Raw genomic sequence first — 14,458 nt, forward strand, 5'->3', positions numbered from 1 at the left:
ATGCATACGGCTCAGTATCTCAGCGCTTAAAAGAAATGACACACATTTAAACTGTGCAGTAGCATTTTGAAATGTTGTCACCAAATGTAATTTCTCTTAATATTTCCAGGTACTTGTATGGTTTTGAAGAGTACTGTAGGTCAGCTAATATTGAGTTTCAGATGGCATTGCCAGAGAAAGTTGTTAGTAAGCCATGTAAGGACTGTGAAAATGTAAAAGAAATAAAAATTAAGGAAGAAAATGAAACAGAGATCAAAGAAATAAAGATGGAAGAGGAAAGGAATGTAATGCCAAAAGAAGAAAAGCCTATTGAAGATGAGACTGAGAGAAAAGAAAATATTAAACCCTCTCTGGTAAATTATTAATTGCTCTTTACTTTCTTTAGTGTATTTTCTATATATCCTCTGTAAATTTACCAAATTAATTTATTGTATAATACGATATTTTATGATTTACACAAGTCTCACATTAAGTGTTGCTGTTGCATAATTTTAGCTGTGATAGTAGCTGTTAGCTATCTTGTCTACTGTTTGGAGAACAGCAGTTTTTTTTAGAAGTAATTGATAACATCGCCTGTATTAGTAACAACTACTAAAAGATCATGGATTTAGGTTGGACATTGTTACTTTTGTTGGCTTAGTTCCTCTGATCTTTTTCTAGGGAGGTAAAAAGAACTTACTAGAATCTGCATCTACTCAGTCCAATCAACAAAAAGAAACCAACATTAAAAAACCAGGAGAAAATGAAAATTTGGAAGATAAAGATGATGATACGACTAGAGAAGATGAGTCTCTCAATATAAAGGTAGAAGCTGAAGAAGAGAAAGCAAAATCTGGGTAAGAAACATGTTTCTGGTTATGATGCATTTTGATTAGATGAATTCTTTGCTCTTTGTATGCGTGTATGTATGAATGAATCTAAATTACTAGTAAAATGCTGGATAGTAGAATGATTCACATTATTAAGTAAATAGCATTTCTTCCTTCAGAGACCCTCCTAATGTAGATCTGTGGGAAGGGATCGTGCTTTGACCCATTCTCCTTGCTCTCATCATGGAAATCGGTCAGGTCTCAGCTCGAGAGCATGTTTCTCTCCAGCTAATAGTGCTGCCTTCTGTGCTGTGTCCTGCTGCTTGCAGAGTGGACTCGGAGCTCTCCCTTTCAGTGCTTTGCAGATGGGGTGCTGGCTATCAATTCTGAGAGTCGTATTTATTTCTAAAGCAGAAAATAAGAGTGGAGAACTACTTATACTAAATTTTAAAAAGGCCAAAATTGTTATGCCATGTTCTGTGCGTTTCTAACAGTTTCTTGTTTGGGTTACTCCGGAATGAGTTATTTAAATGTAATTCAAACACTGCTTGTGGGCCCTCTATTTTATAGATAATTTTTAACAGTTAATCTTAATTCTGAGGCTTAGAAAATAAACATCTCTGTTCTTAGTGGTTCATTTAAATAAACATAACTGAAATGTGTGTTTTAGTATTCTGAAATTTAGCTATGACATGCAGATAAGTAGGGAAGAACAAACTGGACTACAGTTTATATCGAAAAAGGTGTGTGTTTATGTTATGTTGTTATATTTCTGTGTGTACAAGTACATATATTCGGTCATTGGGAAAGTCATGATGCATTTTTGCATAGAAAAACATAGAAAAACACTCATGACTTTCTCGACCTAATACTAAGTGCCCTGTGCTGGCTTTTTGTGTCAAAACTATGGGGTAGTGGTAACACGCTACTTACCACACTCCATCGCAGCTCTGGGCAGAATGTCTGGCTCAGTCAGTATGGTCCACGTGGGGCATAGGCCAGAGAACCTGAGAATGGACAGGCTGGAGGACTGGAGGGAGGGGTTCCGGTGTGACCACCAGACCCCGGTGGCTGTAGAGTGGACGGGCTGGAGGACTGCAGGGGGGGGTTCCGGTGTGACCACCAGACCCCGGTGGCTGTGCCGCTCTTCTTTCTCACATGCCCACACCTGCGCTCTGCTATGAAGAGGCTACAAGGTTAAACTTGCCTGAGATTTCTCGATCATACGGACTGCTTCTGAAATTTTGGTGGCAGCATGCAGGCAGACATGGAAGAAAAAATATGCTGGGTTTAGGTGGTAAGAGTAAAAACATTTGGTGATTATACTTTGTCGTGTGTGTAAATGTGCATTTAAATTACTCTTCCTTCTAGAGACTATTTCGACTAATAAGAAACTTGGTAAAAGATTTAGCTGTTCGTCAAAACATCTGAGTTTAAATTTACAGATGTTTACAGAACATCCATTATTTGCAAGGCATTGTAAGAAGTCTGTAGTTTTTCTTTGCTACTGATAATTATCCTGATATATCAAGCTGACACTTCTGTTCATTTGTAGGTTTTTATTAATAGTTAACTCTGTTTCGTGAGTTATATGGGGGGATCTTCAGTATGTTCATGGAAAATGCACAAAAGAACTGCATGGATGTAAAATTTTTTTGTTGTGCACCTAAATAAACTTGTACTTTAATTCCATCTTTTCACAAGCTTTTTGACGTCCCCTTATATGCCTTTCTATGTATCATACATATTCATAAATATATTTATACCATGAATGAATGTTCTCCTAACATGACTGCCCTAATTTGGTGAATGTCCTATAGATGACATGTTGGGAATGCCTATAATTAATTTCTGAGAGTTTTTAAAGATGTCAGTAAAACAGAAATTCCTTTTTTTTTTTTTTTTTTGAGAGGTTTTTGCTATCGGGCGTGTGTGCTCGCCAGACAGAGAGACAGACAGAAAGACAGAAAGTGAGAAATCACCCCCCAGGGGGGATGGCCACGCCGCAATCCCTTCTCCTCCATTCTCTTCTCGGGATCTTGGGCACGCACGCACACACGCCCGGCGTGAGTTTGAGCCACTGGGTCCAGGACACGAACCGTGGTTGACTACATGGGAGTCCAGTGACATAGCCATTATGCTAACTGCTGGCCCCAGTAAAACAGAAATTCTTACAGCTACATATTATATAGGTATTTTTCTATTATGTAAATTTATTTTAAGTAATTGGTTACTACCAAGAATTTTCACTACCCTTCCTCCACAGTCCAGGTGTGGAGATTGAAGAAGTTAATACACACCATGTGCGTGGTTCAGGGTCTGGCTCATAGTAGAGACTCAACGAGCTGGTGCTTTTTCTTTTTATATTTGTTTTATTGGAAGGAGTGTAACTGCAAACTGGGAGGATTGGGCATTTCTTTGTGAATTCATGTGAAAAACTCTTGTCATCATGCTAGGTTTCTCCGTCTTCTCTAAGAGACGACCAACTTCACTGCGTATGTATTTCGCGCAGCTCTGTCATATGTCACCCACTTACTTCTTTAACTTCCGTGTTGGCTGTGTTTCATACTCTCAGAGGCTGTCTTCTTGGCCTGTTTGGTTCCATCTGGTTTACTACATTACCCTCCAAAGCTGCCACTGAATTCTTAGCAAGAAAACAGCACAGTGGTTTTCTTTGACTGACTGCCACTAATTAAGGTGGTTTGCTTTTTTAAACCTCAGGGTATTACTTAAGTGAATTTAATTTGGTTTGTGTCTGAGGTTGACATTGAATTTTTTGTTTTTCATTTTTGATGGCTTTGTTTTGTTAACACAAAGTATGAAGTTTTTACTGTATACTAAGTAAATATGTGCCCTGGCTACCACAGAATGTAAGATCGCGATCGCCGTTGTTCATTACCAGTTAGACTTAGTGTACTATTGGGCTCTCAGAAGAGTCATAAGTATTTCCTATATTTTTCTATGCAAAATCGTATCATGACTTTTTTGGCAACCTAATATATTATGTAAGATACATCTTAGAATTTTTCAATTTTAAAAATGGAGATTTAAAAATTTGTTATTTCCTGGGTCATATGATGGTGTGTGATAAATCTCTTCTTTCGTTGTAGCCAACCAGCACACACTTCCTTCTTCCTGATATGCAAGGATGTATAATCTTCTGACAAACAAGTAGTATTCCTTCAAAAGAATTTATTTTAATAAAATATTTTAATGTTATTTATCATTATTGTATTTTTTTTTTAATTTTTGCTATAGGGCATATGTGCTCACAGGAGCGGGAAGGAGGGAGGGAGAAAGCATGCCTACTGGTCCATACTGGAGCCATGTGGTAGTCCAGTACCCCAACCACCATGCCTCCTGTTGGCCCCCAGAAGAATTTCGTAACTATTTAAATGTACTATATAAACATAACATTTAGAATTATTCAAAACCTTTTCTGGCAATTTCATAGATATTTTATCCTCACTAAAATGATTTGCTTTTTATTGATATGTTATTTCAGTAACAGCATTAATATTTCTTAGAGTATAGCTAGTTTCATTTAGGTTTTAGTTTAGTTTATTTAGTTTTTCTTTTTTTTTCTGTCGTTGTTGTTGAGATTTTTGCTATAGGGCTCGTGCACTTGGCAGAGAGAGACAGCGAGACAGAAAGTGAGAAATCACTCCCCATAGGGGATGGCTATGCTGCAATACCTTCTCTTCCATTTTCCTCTTGGGATTTTGGGCATGTGCACACATGTACCCAGTGTGAGTTTTAAGCTTCTGGGTCCGGGACTTGAACTGCCATCGACTATGTGATCCAACAACATAATCATTAAACCATCTGGTAGTCCCAGTTTAGGTTTTAGTTTTTAAGTATCTATTCATCTGACTGTAACTCAGTCTTTAAAATAGAAATAATTCTTGGGGCCAGCAGATGGCATAGCAGTTACATTGCTAAATCCTATATGGCTGATTGTAGTTCCAGTCCCAGACCTGGTGGCTTGAAATTTACACTGGGTGCGTGTGCATGCGTGCCCAAGGTCCCTGAAGGAGAATGGAGAAGGGATTATAGCATGTCCACGCCCGCATCCTTCTTTGTGGGTGGTTTTTCACTTTCCCCTTTATTGTCACTGTTTCTCTCTAGCCAGTGCCCATGCCCTAAGGCAAAAACCTCTAAAAAAAAATTGGAATAATTCTTGAGTCTTTGTTAACCTTGTTATAAATTTCAGACAGAATGATTTGATACTTTGTCAACACAGATTTAACTCCATAAGTCTTGGCTTTCCCCCAACTCACCCGCTGTACTATACGAAAAAAAAAGAATCAAAACCCACTACAGTACTGTTTATATCACTATTCATAGATTATTTCCATTGTTTATATAATTACATAATTAGGAATGAGAGGAAATTATCGCTAAAAACTTGTATATAATAATGTAAAACAAATAATCAGTAGAGGAAGGTTTTCTTCGTTTTGTTTGTAGCCATTGGGCATGTGCAAAAGAGAGAGAGAGACAGAAAGTGAGAACCCTCCCCCCCCACCTCAGCCCAGGGTGGCCAGGCTGCAATCCCTTCTCCATTCTCCATCAGGGATCTTGGGCATAAATGCGCACGTGCCCAGTGTGATGTTCCTGGTATCTGGGTGCACATGCACACTTGCCTGGCGTGATTCTCAAGTGGCCAGGGTCGGTACTTGAACTGTGGTCGGCTCTGTGGGAATCCAGTGCCTTAATCACCATGTCATCCACTGCCCCAGCAGAAATTTTTTTAATTTGTCAACTATAAAGTGCTGGATTCTTTTTGAGAGAAAATTGTGTGATAAGTTCAGATATACTGCAGAGCAGATAAAAAATGACTAAATATGATCTTGGATTTCATATTGAAAGTTTATTGTTTATAAATCTAGTGTTTTGAAAGACTTATAATTGAAGACTTTGGATATCTTTTTTAATACACATCTGTGGCTAATATAAAAAGGATATGAAGGGACTAGCAGTTAATGTAATAGCTATGTCACTGGACTCCCACGTAGTTTACCGCGTTCGAGTCCGGGACCCGGTGGCTTAAACTCACGCTGGGCACATGTGCGTACATGCCCAAGATCCTGGGAGGAGAAGGGATTGTGGCGTGGCCAATCCCCCTGGGGGGTGATTTCTAACTTTCTATCTCTGTGTCTCTCTCTGTCTTTCTGGCAAGTGCACACGCGCTGTAGCAAAAACCTCTCCAAAAAAATAAAAGGAATAAAAAAAGGATATGAATGCTCAGTTTTAGGAAGGGAGGGAGACCAACCACAGAGGGTTGACCGTGCTGTAGTCCCTTTGGGCATGCACTTAAGCGCACCCAGCATGTTTTCCAAGCCGCAGGGTCCAGGACTCAAATATCCAGTTGACCATTAGTCCCAGCGGCCTAACCACCATACTGGCCATCACTGTTCCTCTGGAATCTCACAGTTGAGATTCGTAGAAGAATACTTTCAGTAAACGTACAGTACAGAGAACAGAAATTGTGGAGGACCTCAAGACCAAACTTAGTATAATAATGATATGATGTTAATAGGATATTTCTGTGTATATTAAAATAACATTTTTGCTAATGTACATTTTGAGAATTTTGTAGTAGGATGTTTAAAAGTTATTAAGACTAGCCATTTGCTAGTAAAAAGATTTCTTTTAAACATCGGGGACTGAAAAATATTTGAATGAAAAGTAATCTTTAGTCAGAAAATGGGAAAATGGCCAGAAAATATATTGACGGTTTTTTTTTTTTATCAACTGACATGTGAAATATTTTTATAATGAAACTTGAGAGAATTGTTATAGTTGATCTTACCAGTTTCTTGTTGAGAATACCTTCAGTTCTTGTGACTGTTGGAAATTTTCTTTTGATGCACTTATTTTTAAATCTTCATTTTTTCCTGAATGTATCTTTCTGTAATCATGGTCATCTTTTACAGTTCTAGTTTTTAATGTTAAATTGAAACGGAGAGAGAATTCCATACACATGGAACCTGCTGTTCCCGGAGCAATCACAGCCACGATTTTTATCAATATATATGGTTTGGAACTGAAAACCTTATGAAGTGTCTTTTATTAACTCTGCAATTTTTTAAACCTTTCAAGAGATGAAACGAATAAAGAGGAAGATGAAGATGATGAAGAAGCAGAAGAGGAGGAGGAGGAGGAGGAAGAGGATGAAGATGACGATGACGACAATGAGGAAGAGGAGTTTGAGTGCTATCCACCAGGCATGAAAGTCCAAGTGCGGTATGGACGAGGGAAAAATCAAAAAACGTATGAAGCTAGTATTAAAGATTCTGATGTCGAAGGTGGAGAGGTCCTTTACTTGGTCCATTACTGCGGATGGAATGTGAGGTAACTTGAGTTTTAGCTAGTGCTTATTACCTGAAACACTCCCGAAATACTTCTCTTCTAAAACTTGATCGAGTCCCGGACTTGTCCATCCTCTAAGTGAGGTCATAGTATAAAACACTTGCAGTTCTACACGTGAACACCTCACTTGGTGGTGTCTCTCTTAATGTCTCCAGTACCTAGAAGATAGCCTTAGTTTCTACTGAACTGAGGCCTATACCATTGAATTGTATGTAATACCTGTAGATTAATAGAGAAAGCAGTATTGATGAAATGACAGAAAAATCTCCTGAAAAGAGCCAGGAGATGTGAGTCTCGACATCTACCAGGCGGTTTCCAGGCCGCCCAGCGCCAAGCTGTCTCTTCTGTGGGTTTTCCGAGTCTCTTCCTCTCCTTCTGGAGGCAGGATTTAGAAGGTGGGTTTTCTAGGCAGCACAGCCTTTTCGAGAAGGCCTCATCTTCTCATCACCAGAACAGCTGTGCATTGCACCCTTCTTCAGAAGCCTTCGGAATTGATCGTATGTTCGAAAGACGGTGAGCGGGGCCACTTGACCAAAATAGAATATGCCTGGGGACTGCTCCACCTGAAGGCAGTTCAGCTTGTGCTCAGGGACTTCATGTTCTTTGAATTATGTAAAGAAATGTTGTGTTGGGACCAGCAGTTAGCTTAATGGCTTTGTTGCTGGACTCCCATGTAGTCAAATGCGGTTTGCGTCCTGGACCCGATGGCTGAAAACTCACGCCGGGCGCATGTGTGTGCATGCCCAAGATCCCAGGAGGAGAATGGATTGCAGCGTGGCCATCCCCCTTGGGGGGTGATTTCTCGCTTTCTGTCTCTCTGTTTCTCTCTTTCTGGCGAGCGCACGTGCCCTATAGCAGAAACTCTCCAAAAAAATTTTTTTTGCCAAAATTGGCAAGCCAGTTTTGCGTTCTGATCTGTTAGTTACCTTTTAAGAATAACTTGATTTATTTGGAATGTTTGATACTGTCTTTGAAATTTATCCTGTAACAGTTTGGTTGCCTGAAAAGTTACCTGTAGAAGTTTCACATGGTAGTTTCATAGTGTGTAATGTAGTGTCTTCGAGGACAGAAGGAAGTTCTCATGGTTTATATTTAAATTGTTTTTTGTGGTTTGCAGAGTTGCTAAGAAGGTATCATCTCAAATTCTGTTTCCTAATACTATATTTTTTGGTGTTTTGTCACAGGAATAGGAGCTTAATAGAAGCCTGGTCTAATCTGATTCTTTTCTTACTTTTAGAGAAATATAATTGGGATCCATTCTGTTACTTGCAAGAAAATAGCAACTTAAGTCATGAGGAAATATTTAGAGTTTTGTTTCGGACTTACTCTTTCTGTTTCTAATCGAATCAGATGATAAAAAAGCTTGGATTAACTCTAGCGCTTGGCTGTCGTTGTGAAACAGACTTCCTGCATTGCCCCGCACAGTGTGGGTGGTCTTTCCGCTGCTGGCCCCTGTGCTGCCTCTGTGGCACGCGCGTGTCCTCACCTTCTGCCCTCCTCAGAGGGGTTACTGATGGTCTCAGATGCAGCTGCTCTGAGTGTATTTTGCCCAGTTTTTGAATGCTAATCATTTTGATCTTACTAAATGATATTTAAAATATAAATGTAGAGGGAGTTCCTCTTCTGCTTAGGATATAACTATAAATGAAAAAATATTGATTTGGAAGAAAAAATTGAATGAGCAAAAATGAGTAATTAAGAAGTTATATTTACAAGATCGGTAAGAACCACACCCTCTTTTACCTCTCCTTTCTTCTCTCTTGTTTTGCTAATTACAGATAGTCAGTTTTTCCTTGTGTCCTTTTATAAAACGCTTAAAATCCTGTGCCAATGCATAAATTTAGGTATTCTCCAACTTCCTGTAATCTTGCTTATTTTCTGTTGATTGGCTCATTAAACAAAAGAAGCTTAGTAGGTATAAGAACTGAGATATTCATGAAGTTACTTGAAATTAAAATGCCATTTTCTATTAATATTTTATTAAAAGGTTGGACAACTAAAATTAATTCTAGTTGCACTTGGGTTTTAGAGGGTAGAAACAGTGTCAGGTATTTCAGTTTTGAAATTGATAGGGAACGAGAGAGTAAAGGAAGATTTTAAATTGAGGCATTTAAGTTTTTAATAATGTAGGAAGGGGGCCAGCAGATGACGTAATGGTTACATCGCTGAACTCCCACATGGCAACTGCAGTTAGAGTCCTATACCTTGAAAATCGTGCCAGGTACATGTGCGTGTATGCCCAAGATCTCGGGAGGACAAGGGAGGAGAAGGGACCATGGCATGATCATCCCCCGTGGGGGGTGATTCTCACTGTCTCTGTCTCTCTCTCTCTGGTGAGCTTATACATCTTAAGACAAAACGTCTAAAAAGAAAGAAAGAAAGAATGTAGCAGGATGATGAGACCTAGTGCGACAGGACATGCTTGTGTTGCTCAGAAGAATGCCATCCGTTTCTTGCAACTCGCCTTTGTTTGCTATGAACACCCAAAAGAAGCAAACCGCCCATCTTGGTGAAGACCTGTGGGGTGGACCCTGACACACCCAGCGTCTGCATGAAGGCAGCTGTGCTTCGGGAGACTGAGCAGCCAATGTTCGCACCCTTCCCGCCAGAGTTCCTGCCTCTGTGGTGCAGTCAGCGTGGCTTATTCACTTACCAGTGAGCAGGGATTAAGATGTTTGCTGCTGTTCACGTCTGAAGCTAATCTGCTAAGGACTGCAACAAACTCTCATCAGCTCTAAGACTGTTGGCCTCTTATTTTGGGGATCTTCAGCTCGCTCTCTAAATTTTAAACAGATGTGGAAGTAGAGACGAAGACTTACACATGAAGGTTTATGAAAATAGTTTTCAGTGACAGTCCTTGACGAGCAGTTTAGGAGATTTTGGATGGAACTGTTTAGTTGAGTTTTTGTCTTAGCTGAAACATTGTATTTTAGCAAATAGATTTTTTTTCTTAAAGGAAATAACTATATTTATTTTAGTTTACATTTTTATTTTTTTTAATTTATTTTAGTTTTAAAGAATGGTGTTTTTCTTGTTACTTTCTACATTATTTCTTTTTTTCTAAAATATTACATAATTTTTGAACAGTTTACTCGGTACTTTGTCTCATGAGCAAGAGACAGAAACACAGCATCCCAGTAGGGTATGAGGACAGGACCCATGCCCAGCCCCAGCCAGCCCTGGACTGCGGACAGAGTGCGCCAGGCATTCCCAGCGAGTTCTCTGGGTGCAGACCTAGAACCTCCCATATACATCCGCCACTCTTTACTGCTCCATCACCATCTGGCATCTATTCAAATCTTTAATATAATTTCCTTTCCTATCCATATTTCAAAGGTTAGTCTTTGGGCCAATTCGTTTTCTAGTATTATTAATACTACTATTTCTACTTCAAAAAAGACATATTTTACATGCATATACCAGATTTACTGGTCATAGCCAGAACTTGACCCCAAACCACAAATAATATTACTACAGAATTGTTTGATATGGTGACTATATACAATGATTGTCCAGCAATGTAGAATTTGCTATGTCATCAGATACTAGGCTAGAATACTTAGAGTGTTATTATACATAATTTTTAGGACTCCTAAAAATAGATTCAGTGTAGAAAGATGAGAAAATAGAAGGAGGATAAAATTGTTATTAATATTGTAGTGTGTTCCCTTTCAGACTTCTAAAAATGTCTATATGTATTTTAAGAAAGTTTAGTCAAAATTCTGTAGTAATTTTCAATAGTAAGTTCTTTGTAGTATTGTTAGTATTTTATAAAAGCTTTTTGTATTGCTATCTAATGGATCCTTTTACTGTTATGTCCCATTGCATTGATATGGGATTGAATTTTGAAAGTGAGGCTCCCCGTTGAAAGTGTCCTGCCGCTCTCTCCTTGAGCAGCCTGGTTTTTTGTCGTTACTTTGTTCAGTTAACAACAGAGTGCATTGGAATTCTCTGGACTATCTGAAATGGAATTTAAAATACACCAGTATTTTAGTCTAGTGTGTTGATGCTGATTACTTTTTCTCCATTTCATTTCAAATTTGGCTTTCTTTATGCTTTTTGAAATTGTTACGATAGGGCGCATGCACTGGCCAGAGACAGAGATCGCAGGAAAGTGAGAAAGTCCTGCAGGTGCTGCTTCCCCCCTTCTCCTGGGGTCTTGGGTGTGCATGCACACAGATGTGTGACATGGGCCCCTTGCGTTTGTATGCTGCCAGGGTCAGGGCTCAAATGGTGCAGCTGGCCATGTGGGTCCCAGCCACCTCCATGCCCAGGCTGTCTGCTGGCTGCTAGCTTCAAGTCCTGCCCTTGCGAAGTTGTGGACGTGAGTAGAAAATAGTACTTTCTGTGCCGCTCTCGCTGTCACCACTGCATTAAAGGACACCCTAACGGAAAAGAGGACTAGAAAAGAGATACTTTAGAATTCCAGTGGTAAATCTCTTAAGTAATGACAGTTCTGTTTTCATATTGGGATATCATAGAAAACTGAAAATAAGATAAATAATACTTAATTATATTATTTGAAATAAAAATATTTAATTGTTATATTTTTAAAGTCTCTTACTTCTTCAAGCAAAGTGAATCCTCTTTGGAGGAAAGGAATTAGGGAAAAACGTAGTAAAGGCTTTTATTGACAAATTGGTTCAGTTCCACTTTAGCCAGTGTTCATTTGGTTATAATGAATAGTTACCCTTTACTCAGCAAATGCTAACTGAACACCTGTGTGCCAGATGGCGTGTTTGGCTCTGAAGATGCCGGGGCGGTGCCCATCGAGCAGTGTGTGGTCCGGGCGGAGAGTTACAGCAGCTTTGTAGAGCGTGGCCGTCTTCCCTGCCCTGCACCCAGCCCTCCTCTGCTGGACCCCACCTCCCTTGCCCTCTCTGTAGTTCTGTCCTGCTCTCCGGACAGGGACCGTGTCCTGGTGCAGCATTAAAGCCCCTGGGTCCTGTCAGAAGGTCCTGAGTGTCTGTCCCTGAGCCTCTCTGGGCATGCCGGACCGTGCCTGTGGCCCTGCCGAGTTGACTGAGATGAGGTGGATTGCTGGCATACGGGCCTGCGCGGGTTCTTGTCTCAAGAACATGTCTGGTATATGCCTTTCTCTCTCGTGGACGAAATAATGAGACTCTCTTGGGAAACTTAAATCTGAGGACTTCTCTTACTGCCTGTCTGGTTTGAGTGGAGCTGACCTCCCCATGGATGACCCTGACCCCTCCCTTGCCCTCTCCCTCCTCCCTCCTTAGAGTATCGCATGCTGATTTCTACCTCCTCCTCCCCTCATCTTGAGTTTTAGCTGCTGACCTTGTGTTTTTAACCTCATGAGCGATGGGGAGAGAGCTGGTTCATTCCGACTAGGCCCTTCGCCTGCTTTGTTACCCACACCTGCGGGCGCATCTGCGCTGTCATCTTTGCCTTAAACAGATAGTTAGGTGCTGTCTGAAGCCTGCCTTCTAGACACGGCTCTTGCACGATCAAGGACACAGGCCCTTTTCTTGCTGGAGTCTCCCTCGTTCCCGTCCACACACATCTGTGGTTACTTCTCCCATCTGAAGGGAAACGTTTCCTTGAGCCCACCTTTGACCACTGTGCTCTCTCTTTGCTCCATTTTCTTCTAGAACTTTCGAGGTAGCCTGCACTTGTGCTGCAGTTTCTCTGAGTCATGTTTGTGTGAACGCTGTCTGCCAAGGCTTCTGTCCCAGCCTGTCCGTGAATCACCGGTGATGCCCGTACGAATTGTGCCCTCAGTCTTGCCTCCTTGTCTGACTTGCCCTACCAGCGACATTCCACCAGGGTTCCCTGCTCCCATGTCGGGCTTCACCTGGGTTCCAGCTGCTGCATCTGCAGCTGCTCCTCTGGCTTGTTTTCCTCCTCTACCTTTCTCAAAAGCGAGAACCCATTTCTCTCTCAGTTGTTCTTTTGTCTCATCTTGTTTGTGTATTTTCTCAATTCTAATTGGTCCTGTATTCCCCCCCCCCAATACTCATTTAGCTTTTAGTTTCTCTTTTTCTGATTCTAACTTGAGTCCCTTTTCTGATACTGAATTTTTCTGGGCCATAGAAATTTGATATCCTGGTGTATAACTTCTGCCTACAACTTGGTAAATTCTTGGCGTCATCACTCAAGCTTTCCACATTAGGAGTGTGCATTACTTTATATTACAGAAGTATGGTTTAATTTTAAAACATGGGGAAACACCTAATCCACATTCATTCCACTAGAACCCCCTGCCCCATCTACGTAGTATGTGTCTGGTATATGTTGAATACTAAGTGTATGTTGAATTAAATTGGAGCTCTTGGCAATAAAGTGGAAATAGAGCAGAAGTTAAAATCCAAATAAAAGCCATTGTTTTGTTTTGTTTTGTTTGGAGAGATTTTTGCTATAGGGTGCATGCGCTCACCAGAGAGAGAGAAAGTGACAAATCACCCCCCAGGGGAGATGGTCACGCCACAATCCCTTCTCCTCCATTCTCCTCTCAGGATCTTGGACACTCATGTGTGCCCAGCTTGAGTTTAAGCCACCAGGGCTGGTATTCAAACTGTTCGACTACATGGGAGTCCAGCGATGTAGCCATTATGCTATCTACTGGCCCCAAAAGCCACTGGTTTTTAAAAATGACACCTGTAGAACATAGAGACTTACAGAATTGGGACAGATGTGATCTGGCATCCTCCCCGGACCCTCTTCTCTCCAGTATGCACATAATGATGTGTTTCACTTTATAGGACACGGTCACACTTTTCCCTCAGAGGCTGTGCCATTTTAAATGCTCACCCACCATGTATTAGGGTTCTAGTTTGTCTGCATCCTTGCTAACTTACGCTGTTCTCTGATTAACATTTTAAACAATTACAGACATGCTCACGGGTATAAAGTAAAATAGTATCTGGTGGTTTTGATTTACAACTTCCTAATGACTTGCCATGTCGAGCACTTTTGCATGTGCTTATTAGCCATGTGTATCTCTTTGAAGAACTACCTCTTCAAGCCCTTACCCATTTTGAAGTGTTTCGTTGTTGAATTACAGAATTTCTTCAGATATTCCAGGTATTAATCCCTTATCAGATATGAGTTGCAAATATATTCCCCCATGCCATGTGTTTCTTTTTACTCCTTTGGTATGCACTGATTTTTCATTTTGATAAAGTTCAATTTACCTGGTCATTTGTTCCCTTTGCTTTTTTGCATTATATCCCCGAAATGATCGCCAAGTCCAGTACTGTGGGAAATTCCCTTGTGTTTTCTTCTAAGGACATTATACTTCTGCCTGTAATGTT

At 40.4% G+C, this 14,458-nt stretch overlaps 1 protein-coding gene across 1 annotated transcript in view; it reads left to right on the forward strand.

Moving 5' to 3' along the window:
• Positions 1 to 14,458, forward strand: part of ARID4B (AT-rich interaction domain 4B) — a 171,880-nt gene that overhangs the window by 117,853 nt on the left and 39,569 nt on the right. Inside the window, exons 15-17 of the mRNA XM_014586812.2 lie at positions 110 to 353; positions 661 to 836; positions 6,915 to 7,166. Coding sequence (XP_014442298.1) covers positions 110 to 353; positions 661 to 836; positions 6,915 to 7,166 — 672 coding nt within the window. The remainder of the gene's footprint in view (positions 1 to 109; positions 354 to 660; positions 837 to 6,914; positions 7,167 to 14,458) is intronic.

Source organism: Tupaia chinensis, unplaced genomic scaffold (assembly GCF_000334495.1).
Source record: "Tupaia chinensis unplaced genomic scaffold, TupChi_1.0 Scaffold000161_1, whole genome shotgun sequence".
In the NCBI taxonomy this organism is placed as follows: Eukaryota; Metazoa; Chordata; class Mammalia; order Scandentia; family Tupaiidae; genus Tupaia; species Tupaia belangeri.